Source organism: Camellia sinensis, chromosome 9, assembly GCF_055761805.1.
Source record: "Camellia sinensis isolate YWXY chromosome 9, ASM5576180v1, whole genome shotgun sequence".
Taxonomy (NCBI): Eukaryota; Viridiplantae; Streptophyta; class Magnoliopsida; order Ericales; family Theaceae; genus Camellia; species Camellia sinensis.
This window is the reverse complement of record NC_138969.1, coordinates 52,209,275-52,222,739: the sequence shown is the minus strand read 5'-3', so window position 1 is coordinate 52,222,739 and position 13,465 is coordinate 52,209,275. Positions and strand designations below refer to the sequence as shown.

General features: G+C 36.9%; 2 protein-coding genes across 2 annotated transcripts; one reads left to right on the top strand and one right to left on the bottom strand.

The window, feature by feature from the left end:
• Window positions 1–6,564: 6,564 nt before the first annotated feature.
• LOC114315001 (nucleoside diphosphate kinase IV, chloroplastic/mitochondrial-like) lies at window positions 6,565–7,731 on the top strand. Its single transcript, XM_082886817.1, has one exon. It carries the CDS (start codon window positions 6,981–6,983, stop codon window positions 7,587–7,589), a length of 609 nt encoding a protein of 202 aa, XP_082742943.1. The 5' UTR covers window positions 6,565–6,980; the 3' UTR covers window positions 7,590–7,731.
• A 2,489-nt stretch (window positions 7,732–10,220) lies between these two features.
• On the bottom strand, window positions 10,221–12,992 carry LOC114271493 (FACT complex subunit SSRP1-like). Its single transcript, XM_082889000.1, has 6 exons — window positions 12,919–12,992; window positions 12,473–12,530; window positions 12,150–12,335; window positions 11,223–11,328; window positions 10,466–10,602; window positions 10,221–10,346 (listed from the first exon to the last, which is right to left on the bottom strand). Exons 1-6 carry the CDS (start codon window positions 12,990–12,992, stop codon window positions 10,221–10,223), a joined length of 687 nt encoding a protein of 228 aa, XP_082745126.1.
• Window positions 12,993–13,465: the final 473 nt, after the last annotated feature.

Below are 13,465 nucleotides of genomic sequence, written 5' to 3'. Positions count from 1 at the left end.
AGATCCACAGCCTCCATATTTAAATTGCAAATGAAAATCTCATTCCACAAGTAATTTAGTTTAATCTTTCTACACCTATATCAATCTTTAAAATGGAAAGTAAATTAAAAATTTGGAAAAAAAAATGCAGAGAGTTGTAGAATTCTAAAGAAACAATGTAAAATTTTAGGTGAGAGAAGACGGCATGACAATTCCATGACTATAATGATGGCTTTTGTTCTAGCAAACGTAGGTGTTTTGCAATGTTTAAGGTGGTATGGATTGAAGCAAATAAGATCGTTAGCTATAAGACACCATTTTGGATTCCTAAAATAAATTATTGGTGAAGTTCAAGGATGTAGTGAGTGGTGATGGGTGGTGCATGGTGGTAGAAGACAACAATGGTAATTGTTGTGGTGATGGTTATAGTGTGATCACTTGCTAAAGATGGTTTTGTTGTTTGGTTGTTTTTGTTTCGGCCATGTGGCATGGGTGTCATGTTGGATGGTTGGGTTTGATGAAGAGCGGAAAAGAGAGAGAGAGAGAGTTGAAAGATTGGGCGGCAATGGTCTTGTGAGGCTATGGTCGCGAAGTGTGGGTGGCAGTGTTTCGCGCTTATCATCATTCATGGGGATGATAATGGTGCATTTGGGTAAAGGGAGATGACAGCATGGAATCACCGAGTTTACTCAAGAAGTGAATCAGTAATTTAGGAATTTATTATTCGAAAAAGTCATTTTAGATAGAAAGGATAATATAATAAATTCATTGCTTTTGTTAGAGTTGTTTTTGATAGGGTGGATCAATGTAATTTTGTCAAAACACTTTTGCAATGTAGTATAATGTAATGTAATATGCCGACCAAAGGAAAATGCTGTCCAATAACACTTTTGTACTTTTGCCTAATGGAAAATGCACGAAACATTAATTTGGATAGTATTTTACACTGCTTCGATCAGTGTATGTTGCATATAGGTCGGCATATGCAACATACACTGCTTCCCAAAGTACACGAAACATTAATTTGGACAGCATTTTACCTAATGGAAAGAAATAATAAATTTCAGTGGAAAGGTCAATGCAAGTTTGCATATGCCGTATTATTTTACCACATTCTACAACTTTAGGAACAAACACATGCCAACAATGTATACTCAATCGAGCTAAAGAATTCTTGGAAACATATGAGAGAAACAATAGAGCTGATATTTGCACTTGACAAAATATTTATATCAAAATAATAGAAGTAGACCGCTTTCCATGATTTTGAACATCAAAATCAGCAATTTTTTTTGTTAATCCTTGCTACCTGTATTTTGATAGTCTCTGGGCTTACCCCAGAGGTTGCTCCAATATGATTCAGTTTGATCAGAACCCTTCTGCTTCATCATCCTCACTTTAGCTTTTGCCTAGACACAATATATATAAGCCATTCGTCAAACCTAACACTGTTTTGATTTATAATAACAAAAATCAATGAACATAACAAATATACTTGCCCAGTGCAGCATTAAAAGATGAAACATGATGCAGACAATATCCAAGGTCAAAACATAAAGAAAATCGTAGGTTTAATATATATCTCAACTGGAATGCCATCATTCTCGTCATTCCATGTTTGTGGCTTATTTAGGAAACATTTGCTTCACTAATTCAAATAATAATTGCCATGTGAAATTGTAGGCAATGCAGTTTAAAAATGCATTGCTAAAGATGAATAAAGAAGATTACAAGAAAGGCTTTTATAAAATCAAAAAAAGCATAGATATGAAAAATATTGAGACACCAAATAATAGCTGAAATCCAATACAGAAGAACCCACAAAAAAAGAAAATGAAGAAAAAGGAAAAAATATCAGAGTTTTTAACAACATTTTAGCTTGTCTCTTTTCCCATCGAGAGGTTGCCTGCCACATTGGAGTAATTTGATGAAAAATAATAATCAAATACATTAATACTGAAAAGATTAAAGTATGCTAGCAGTTTAATTATCTCTATCAGAGATCTTCCTAAGAGACAAGGTCTGCTGCTAGAAAACTTTTCAAGGTTTTCAATGATTTTGCCTATTGATGACAGCAATAAGTATTAAATGCGGCATTGCCATCAAATAACTACTGACTAAAGAGCTGCAAATATCAAACTATCCATTCCTTGTACCACAACCTCTTTGAAATGCCACCTGAAGAACTTAGTAACTGATTAAAGAACCAGCATTTAGAAATAGATGAAGGAATTTGTGAGCATAATTTGACACTTTATTCAATAAAAGAAAGTTGTCAATAGGAAAATAATTAAATTCCATCGAATCCTATGAAAATCTCAAAAGGTGTTAATAACACAAGACGTTGTGCCTGAATAATTGCAATCAAGTTCACTAAACCATACAAGGCACAAAAGCAGCATAAATATTTTAGGTTCTTTAAATAGATATCAACTTTGTTTTTACAAAGTAATTCACTTTCATAAATGAATCAAAAGTTTGAGCACTACTACATTTCAGGAGGTTATCAGGGACAATGAGGCATGGTCAAACCATTCAACTAAACTATGTTCTGATCAACTAAACAAATAATAGTCTCCAAGATGGCAACATTAATTCCTACACAAAAGTTCAACATTAATTCCTATACAAAAGTCCCATTTCGCCCGATTACTAGTAAACATATAAGCGTGAGGACACCCTCACCCCAATAGTTAGCTTTTGAGTTGAGTTCTACCCATGACCATGTAACATGGTATCAAAGCCAGAGTACTCAGGTATGGGTAGGGTGTGTGTCCCTGGTATGCACATCGCAAGTGCTGCCGAGTGAGCACGCTGGGCATGAGGGAGGGTGTGAAGCAAAGTCCCACATTACTAAAGTAACATTAAGTATATAAGCATGAGCGCACCCTTACCTCAATAGCTAGTTTTTGAGTTGAGTCTTACCCAAGACCATGTAACAAGCAAGCCATCACTCAGTTCATCCCTATAGGAATTGTACAATGAACAATTAAGAATTGAGGTCTTACCATTCTAAAAACATCCACCAAAGAAGATCCCATTTCTGAAAGCATCAGTGCAACCTGATTGTCATTAATGAAAACCGTTAATTTTTAACTATTTCAGTTTTTATTTTTAATGAACTTGACAAATGAACAAAGTTATCATGCACAGTACTAAGGCATACTTTTAATGTGAGATGAAGATTTTCTTCCTTTTTATTTTTTATTTATTTTTATTTTAAAGTAACTGACAATGTCACATATTAGAAGATAAGTTTTGAAAGATTATTTGGTCTCTTCAAGGTGTCCTGATGAATTCATCTCTACAGTAGAATATCAAGCAAGAAAAACTAGTCTCTAATATCATTCAAAAGATGTAACTCATAAAAGAAATTATGAATTCTATGTTAAGAAACCAGTGAAACCCAAGTAACATCATGTCTAAAAGGCAAGTCATGCCCAGATATTCAGATTTTTGGGGTGATTTTTGGGCCTGAACCCGTTTTGAAAATGATGTTAAATCCCTTGGATCTGCAATAAAGATAATATTTAAACTTGAAAATAGACAACAGCAAGCCAAAAAGTCACAAATTCTGTTAACTATAAACAGATTCAACATAGTGATATCAGATACACAAATTATTGTAAAATAAACTGCGAAGCAATGAAACTTTAAGCGTGTGCCTCACATTTACTCTTTCTACCCTCCGCATTTCGTCTTCAAGCAAAGATAGTTGTGCAGCAGAAGTCCAATGGATGCAATCAACTGGGCTGAAATGAAAAAGAAGTAACTATCTAACTATCTAAAGACGTCCACTGCACTAACTTTTTAACATGTGGCAAAAATTCTATGATTACTGATTATTCAGATCTCATCAAGAAACCATAAACCAGCTAATGTACTAGGTTTCAGGAGCTAAAATATCAAGAGGTCTTGCCAAAACCAATGTCCAGGTAGGTTCATCTAGCAACTACTTCACATTAGTTCGAAACTTAGTTAGGGTTGTCCAAAAGTGACACCATCCATTAAAATATTCACATAAAGTGTTAAACGACAAAGATCACTGGGTTTTCCCTTACCTTAAATCAGCTAATATATGTACTATAAATGCCAGGGAAGTTGATCATTCTTACAAGTTAATGTAAATTCTATAGAACAATTACACAACAATTGTAAATCATGAAGAGCAAACTCAAAAAAAGATAGGCACCAACTCTCCAAGATTCTTTGGTCTATTTGTTAAAGGGTGTTTGAATGTTAAGGGAAATGTGTAAAAGAAAAATAAGTATATTACCTAAAGATAATTGGCAAAATACAGAGAAAAAAGTAAGATAGAAATATCATATTCATTCCTTGAACACAAAAAATAAAAAATAAAAAATCCTCAAAAATGACGTCTTGTTAAAATAACAATGTTTTGTGTCTCTAATCTGTCACTAAATGACAAATAAAAGTAACAACTTAAGAGCTATACAATAGTGCAAAAAGGGTTTGATTCATTTTTTGCCATACTAGATAAAGTTAATACTCGATGATTGAAGTAAAATGCCTGCAACTTTTTCACTTTCTTACAGTACGCCTGAGCAAACCATAATTAGTGCATCACAGCCATAACCATTGATTAGGAACTTACGAACTATCTATTCCTTGTTGAACTAATTCAGGTTTCCCACACTGACTATATGCTCTGGCTCTTCCAAATCTTCCTCAATGCCAAATACATCTGGGGCTACATTGGCACAATTTTTACAACCTGTGGACAAAAAGTTGTTATATTGTAATTCCAAAGGTATCATAACTCATAGATTGCTATAGAGGATGACACTAACACGGCTATATATCAAGAGTAGTAGAATCCCTCCAGCCTTGATTCTACACTCCAACAAAATTAAATAAAGATCTAAAAATAGCATTCACCAGACAAGGAATAATGTCTTAACCACTCACAAATGAAAAATTAAGTAATAGAAATCTCATAAGCATTAAGGAAAAGTCTTTTGTGTTAATTACAGCATCATTTATCTTCACAGAAGAGATCATTTTCAAACAATTTTCATATTAGGGTAGTTAAATAATGCTGAAACCAGAAATGGTAAAGAGGTTTTCAGAATTTCAGAAATTCTCAGGGGTAGCAAATGTCAGATTTCAAATGTTAGGGGGAAATATGTATTAAACATAAACGTCAAGGGGTGTCAGTGTAATTTACCCATATATATATATATATATATAAGCAATGCGTAATTAGGTAAAGAACTACATTTACTTTTTGGAATAATTGTATAAAGTGGTTGCCTTCAAGTTCGAACCCATAACCTCAATAAGAGTAAAATAAATAAATGGGGCCATAATAATTAAAATTTCATAATCTTCTCATAGAGAATTCTTAGTCAAACAAAACACTTGAATAACATCGACACGTGATTTTATTCCTAGCAATGTCATCCAAACATAACCTAAAGTTTAGCATTGAAGAAAAATTGTTGGTTGAGAAATGGGAAATTCTCAATTACAATGAGATAAATAAAAAGGACAAATATATGTTGTAGTCCTTAAAGTATGTTTACCATGTTACTTTAATCCTTCAAACTTCAATTTTGCCAATTTCATTTATAAAATTTTCAATCCAAGTCAAATTGGTCTAATTTCAAACGGTCCTCTAAATAAATAACCAGATAATTATAAAATACACAAATTTTCCCTAAAGTATGCATTATGTGTCATTTTGGTCCCAAATTTCAATTTTATTAGTTTCACTGCTAAACACTATAAGACCATGCTTCATCTTCATCATATATATTATATGCTTAGGGACCAAAGAGATAAAACTAAAAACTGAAGAAAAAGGTGATACGGAGTGCACATATTTTAGAAACCCACAAGTATAGTTTACTACTATTGTGTAAACGAATTAGACAGTACATTTGAAATTAGACCAATTTTGACTCATTTGAAATGGGTTATGTCTATTCTAATTTTATTTTCTAATTTGCAGTGGGAGTGTGAGTTGATGACATTTTTATTTGGAGTAAACTGTAACTGAGTTATAAGAGATACTTACCTAAGCCTTTTGCTGTTGAGGTGGAGGAGGTCCTCTTGATCATCAATTCCAGGACTTCCACTGGATCCTTCTGCTGCATCATAGTCATTGTCATTAAGGTCGTTTCGTCTTGTCTTTGATGTAGTAGCACTACTAGCAACTTGTACTCCTGCTGATCTGTCCAAGTCTCCATGGAACACACCCATGTTGTTATCTTCAGAGCTGTGTATACTCAATGCTTGTTGTTTATTTACCTGGGAGAGAGATTCCAAAGACAGGGTGCTTTCAATGCTTGTATCAATGCTTGTGTATACTCAATGCTTGTGTATTTGCTATTCAAAAGATCTTCATTCATTGACAGGGTGCTTTCAACCACATAGTCTGTTTCAAACTGCATAAAGATGGTAGGGTACAATATAAATCATCACATGGACACATGATCTCTAAGAAAGCTTCAATGGTGACCTTAATGAAACACAACCAACAATACCTACAAGACAATATGTGGGTACAAAGTTTGGCCTTTACGGATAGGTGGATCGAGAGTAACAACAACAAAGGTGTTAAAATCCACCTACTCTCCATCTACTTCACCCACTTAAACCTACTCCACTAAACCTAACCCACTACACCACTACCACCTCACCTACTCCACTAAACCTAACCCACTACACCACTACCACCTCCACTTCACCTACTTTTTACCTACTACACACTCACCCTCTTCTATATATAGGAATCATGAATCATTGTAATACAACATAACAATACATCAATCAATAATACATCAGTTTTTTTACATGGTATCAGAGCAAGGTTAAGAACTTTGTATTTTTCGCTTCACCGGCGGGCGGCAACCTCACCTTGGCCGTCCGCCGGACCTCAACCTAGTCTGCTAGAATTTTTTACACATACCTTCACTCTTCTTCACCACCTCGCCGAAGCAAACCCAAAATCCCTCTGGGACATTTCGTCGAACACCATGTCTGCAACGATGAGCTCTCAAGTATGCAGATCTGCTTCCCGAGCTGCCAGGTCTCTACTTTCTGCTTCTATGCAGACCTCTCATGTCTTTTCTGAAAGTCGAGCTGTAGCTAGTGCTGCGACAGTTTTATTAAGAGGAAATGTGCCTTATTTAGCTTCATACGGGAGGACCGATTCTGGAAATACGTCCCGAGGATGGATGTCTGGGGCGCTTGCCCTTCCTGCTGCAGCCTACATGCTTCAGGAGCAGGAGGCGCATGCTGCAGAGATGGAGCGCACTTTCATTGCTATCAAGCCCGATGGTGTTCAGAGAGGGCTGATTGCAGAAATCATATCGTGTTTTGAGCGAAAAGGTTTTAAGCTTGTGGCGATTAAAATAGTGGTTCCTTCAAAGGCTTTTGCCCAAAAGCATTATCCTGATCTCAAGGAAAGACCTTTCTTTAATGGCCTGTGCAACTTCCTTAGTTCTGGCCCTGTCATTGCAATGGTCTGGGAAGGCGAAGGAGTGATAACATATGGCAGGAAGCTCATTGGAGCCACTGACCCACAGAAATTAGAAATCAGCCATGGGAGAGATTGGACTTTTTGGTGTAAATTCAGACTGTAAAACCCTTTATCCAAGAAAGCATGCCTGGAACAAAGTTGCAAATATATTATTTCTGGAGTCCCCAGCAGCCACTTTATCACATGGGCTTGTCCCCTCTCTCTCCTCCTTTTGATTTCCAACTCCATTATTTTTTTTTATTTTCTCCATACCATTTTCCTTATTTCCCCCATCTTTCATTTTTGATTTCAAATATATTTTTATTCTTTTTTCTTTATTTTTCTTTCACATTATTTTTAATCTTTTTTCTAATTCCATTCATACCATATAGCTTTGCACACCAAACCATATTTTATTCATCTCAGGGATCCACCCCGATCACAATTTTACACCAAAAAAAAAAAAAAAAAAAAAACAACAACAACAACACCAACAGCTTTGTTTTCTTTTCTGCAGCCGGCCACCAATCGACCTCACTTCTTCGCCTATTCCGCCGGTCTTTTCTTCTTGCCTCCGTCCTGGGCGGCCCTTGACGGTGTTGCCTCCGTGCTTCCTCCTCCACTGGGCATGATCACTACTCCCTGCTCCTCCACTGCAGCATATGGCGGCCCTCCAAACCGGAACATCACGGTGGCCTTCCGCTTCAGCTCCTTGTTTTCTGTCTTTAGCACACTTATCTCTGCTCGCGCATCCTTATACATGCGTTGGAGCAGAGCCAGCTGGGAGTTTAACTGTTGCACCTCATTTGTCCTGCTCTGCAGCCGGTGCGACAAGTTTGTGACCGCAGTCATGGTTTCCACACATGACTTCAGAGTATACTGATTGGCCTCAATATCAGTTTGCACCGCCATTTTTTGCTCCACCGACCGCATCGAAAAGTTCAACGGAGCAAAACCAGAGGTGTTTGGTTGAGGTTCACTGGACACCGCACCAGTTATTTCTCTTATGGACTCGTTCAGTTCTGGAAAGAGCGTGAGCAGACCACGGGAAGAGGAGGCCATGTTCTGGGTAGCTGGACGGGAAGAAGAGGCCATGTTGCTGAGTGTTTCAGAGACGGGTTGGTTACAGAGTATTACAGAGTTTCTCTCTCAGCAAAGGAAGAGTTTTTTCAGAGGATTTTCAGAAGTTTTTTGTCTGCCTCAGCCTCAGCATCAACCTTGGTTAAATAGCGAGGCAGCCACGCGTATCGCGCGCCACTTGACGCCAGACGACAAACGGGCGCGCCAGCCAAGGCACTCACATGCCTCGCCATCATGTCCGGCACATCTTTTTATGACTTGGGCTTACCTTTTGATGGCACGCCTTTTTATGGATTGGGCACGCCTTTTGATGGCACGCCTTTTTGAAAGATTGGGCACACCTTTTGAGGGTGCGACTTTACAAGGGTCCGACAAGACTTTGTAAACTGTCCCGACATTGATTCCGGTTAGCTCCTTCATGGGTCCGACAAGACTCTGTAAACTGTCCCGACATTAATTCCGGTTAGCTCCTTCATGGGTCCGACAAGACTCTGTAAACTGTCCCGACATTGATTCCGGTTAGCTCCTTTATGGGTCCGACAAGACTCTGTAAACTGTCCCGACATTGATTCCGGTTAGTTTCTACAAGGGTCCAGCAAGACTCTGTAAACTGTCACAACATTGTCTGCTACAACGGTCCGACATGACCCCATAAACTGTCTTCTACATCGGTCTGACACCACCATACAGTGTCCTCTACATGGTTATGACACCCCCATACAGTGTCCTCTACAACGTTATGACACCACCATCCAGTGTCTTCACCAATGGTCTGACACGACCATACAGTGTCTCTTATCCTCTTTTATTTTTATGTATTTTCTTGTTTTGTTACTCTCTCCAAACTCAAGTTGGTTAGTTCCTATCCCTCTTGAGTTTGTGGGGGGCTGTTAAAATCCACCTACTCTCCACCTACTTCACCCACTTAAACCTACTCCACTAAACCTAACCCACTACACCACTACCACCTCACCTACTCCACTAAACCTAACCCACTACACCACTACCACCTCCACTTCACCTACTTTTTACCTACTACACACTCACCCTCTTCTATATATAGGAATCATGAATCATTGTAATACAACATAACAATACATCAATCAATAATACATCAGTTTTTTTACAAAATGTATGTGGTTGGTTAGACTGCAGAAACACATGACAATATATGTGAGTTAAGTTCAATATTGTTGCATCTTCCAAAAAACACAACTAGTCAATATTGATCAATTGACAATTTGCATGTTAATTTTTCTAACATTAAGCAAAGAAAATGAACTTCTGGATCAAAAAAAAAAAAAACTTCTAAACTATAAATAATAAATAACCTTAGGCAGTAGAAAAAGGCAAACAACACTGCTGTACTGAATTTTAAAATCATTAGCTTGCCCTTGGAGCCTCAAAAATGAAAGATGAAGGTCAACATTGTATCGACCCCCGCACAAAGAAAAACCAACATAATATAAAAGACACATAAATACCACGGAACTACAAAAGATACCAGATAGAAGCACAGTACTCACCTTGGAGTAAGAATCGCAATTCCTTCAAACGTAACAATAGACTCTTCACTGCCTGCACCAACATCCGCCATTGACATGATTTTGTCACGAAAGACCTAACATAAAAGGAAAAAATATAAGTAAACAATTGTTCGATTTCTACCCGTGATTCAAAGAAAACCCAGGAAACCAAAAGAAAAAAAAAAACTTACCTGAGCAGAGGGACGATTTTCATCACCAACAAACTGAGTGTTGGAATTAGGAATGTGAAAACTTATCTCCATCAATGAATCTTTCTGCAACCATAACGCCAAAGCATCATGATAATGAAATTGCTCCAATAATTTCAACCTAGAAAGCATCAGATGTACAAAGACAGCATGATTCAGAAAACTCAATATGAACTCAAATCAACCTCATTAGCACCAGTTGTGTCATCCACATGGAACTCTAAAATGACATCATTTTTTCCTTGAAGTTGTGTTTGGGAGACATCTGCTAAAGATACCTCAAATGCTTGCTTTGAACCAACTAGAAAAGTCAGCATATTCCCTACAAATTTAAAAATGAAAATAAATAAAAACTTGTGAGTTGTTTTAAAAAAACAACAGGATATATGTGAAGGAAGTAATGTATACAAGTAAAATGGTAAATCGTCTCAAGCCCTCCACGCACGCAAACTCCAAAGTAATGGCTTGAATGAGAAAAAAGATATATAAACTAATTCATCATCCAAAAGCCAATGATGAAATAGGGTGGCACAAGTCCATTCTCTTATTTATGATAAAAAAAAAAAGAGCAAACATAAGATGATAACTACATATTACCAATGAAAGAGGCTATAATTTGCAAAATTGATGGGGAAAGTTACTAAGGCTTTATTTGGAGCTTCGAACCAACTAGGGAAAATGAAAAGGTATGAAAAATAAAATAAAAGAACCATTTATGAAGAAAAAAAAAATTCTTTTCTTTCCTTCACATTTTCTTCTACACCTGGATTTCCAAAAGACCAAACCATTTAAAATGTAATGCCTCATAATTTCTTCCTTCTTAGTTTAGGAGTTCCAAACAAAACCAAAACAAATTTACTTTCAATAAATTGCTTCTAAGGCAAAAAAGGAATAAATACAGAAATGACATAACAACACTACATGCCAACAAAATCCACTCACCATTTAAATCAACTTCACCCCAGTTTTTTTCACTGACAGAAAGCTGCTTCTTTTCGGGTGCAATTCCACAACTGCTCTGAAGAAAACTGGTTACAGTAGCCATATCCTGAAAGGCAGGTATGGATGCACAACATAAGAATTATTATCAAGTTTAAGAAAGGTAAAATGTATATAGCCACATCCTACAAGGCAGGTACTGATGAACAACATAAGAATTATCAACAAGTTTAAGAAAAGGAAATTGTATAACTATTACAAGGACCCAATGATGGGAAGGTTTACAATATTTACATGGAGATATGACAAATAGAACTCCAATGGCTGAAGTTAAAAAATGTAAACCATGAAGAAGCAAACTTCTAGGTTAAAGTTAGTATATTACTGGAATCATAAAAAGAGGCAATTTAAGAACCACAATGGAGGTGGGATTATAAGCCACTACGCAACTTGAAATACCATATGAGCAAGGAGTTCAATAGTACAAAAGTTCAAAAGAACCAAAAATACCCTATTGGGCAAAGGCTCCTTATTCTTTTGCAGTAACCCAACCACACGTGAGAGTGCGAAAAAAAAATGTTGGGAAAATTATAAATTAAAACACATAGTCAACATCATGTCTAATAAGGTTGACAAACACAGCAGTCTGGGACATAACCAAACAACAACAAGCTTGTATATTAAACATATACACAATAAGCATATGACAGGTTCCATAATAGGCTTAACCTTCTGGATAATGATGAAACTATTAAGTTACCCAACCAGGAGTACTCAACTTTGTCATAAATAAAATTAAAAGTTCCTAATGTATACACAGAAATAATAATATCCCTTCAGTATGACACTCAACAGACTTAATTAAGGAACTACATTACCACGATATAAATCAAATGCAGAAAAGAAAACAATCCCAGATAAAGAAATTACCTGGTCACGGAAGCCAGTGAATTTGTAGTACAGACCGTCCTTAATTCTAACCCCTAGTTGATTAGACCAGGGTACCTTCATCCAGGTTAGGCCCACAACATCAGCCTTGTCAACTTCCACCGCTTTCCCACCTCCTGATTTTTTCCACAATATACCCCCTGAGTGAATCCTAAGTTGCCCTGCATTCTGCATTTCCCAACATATGCAAGTTAAGAAGGCAATTTTCACATCATCGAAAATCCATCCAAATTTAAATAAAACAAAAAAAATTTCCCAGAAACTCGACTAAACTCCAATCTAAAACCCTAAAATTCTGCCCATACAGGAGATTGGTTTAAATCACTGCCATGACTAAAAACCAGATGAGGCACTACAGCAGCCCTTCCAAGCACCAAAACAGATCACCAAAACAGAACAGGCAGAGAAGACAACCAGCCCTTCAGGCAGAGAATCCAAAACAGAACAGAACTGCCATGAAATACTACAGCCCAGCAATCATCAACACAAACATTGACAGTGAGAGGGAGACACAGGCACCCAAAATTTTTTTATTCTCATTAAGTATATTTCCCAATATAAAAAGGGATACTTAAAGAAAGAGGAGAAATAAAACACTACAAGAACATCGCAAATTGGGGGACTTCACAAACAACAGAACGAAATCTTATAATCGACATATCCCAGTAGCAAACATCAACACAAACATTGACAGTGAGAAGGAGACACAGGTAGAGACTGAGTCTATGAGAGTGATACAGAGGATTTATACCTGAAATTGTTTTTAGGGAGAGTTGAAGATGATCCAAAGAATCGCAATGGTGAGGGCCCTGGTGGGTGAGACATTGTAGAACAAGACGAGTATGAGAAATCAAAGAGAAAAAGTGAGACACAGAGATATAAACACAGAAACTATTATAAGTTGAAAAAAATACCTAGATGAATCAGAAATGGAGAAGACGAAACAGAAATGGCAAAGACGAACGAAGGCGCAGATGGTGGAGAGGCGACGACGGCAAGGTCGATGGTAAGGTGAGGTGATTAGTGCAACTGAGCTTTGATCGAATTCGACTGAGGTGTGTGAAAGAGGCGCGTATTTATGATTTATATGTGTTTGAATTAGTAAATTATCCCCTACCAACCTGTTGGTCGGCTAATGTTTGTATGCGATTTTATATACCAAAACGACGTTGTTTTGGTATCAGCGACCAAATTATATTGGTCGCTGAAAGATCATACAGCTCCCGCCCAGATTTTATTCTCCCGCCCAGATTTTTGGCGACAAAAATTGTAATTTGGTCGCAAAAAATTACTTATTT

What these genes read in the sequence shown, in the direction of transcription:
- LOC114271493 (XM_082889000.1), bottom strand. Translation starts at nt 12,992, where the DNA reads ATGTCTCACCCACCAGGGCCCTCACCATTGCGATTCTTTGGATCATCT. An exon ending in TCACTGGCTTCCGTGACCAG is followed by an intron (nt 11,329 to 12,149) that starts GTAATTTCTTTA and finishes CCTGCCTTTCAG; the next exon opens with GATATGGCTACTGTAACCAG. An exon ending in ACACAACTGGTGCTAATGAG is followed by an intron (nt 10,347 to 10,465) that starts GTTGATTTGAGT and finishes TTATGGTTGCAG; the next exon opens with AAAGATTCATTGATGGAGAT.
- LOC114315001 (XM_082886817.1), top strand. Translation starts at nt 6,981, where the DNA reads ATGTCTGCAACGATGAGCTCTCAAGTATGCAGATCTGCTTCCCGAGCT.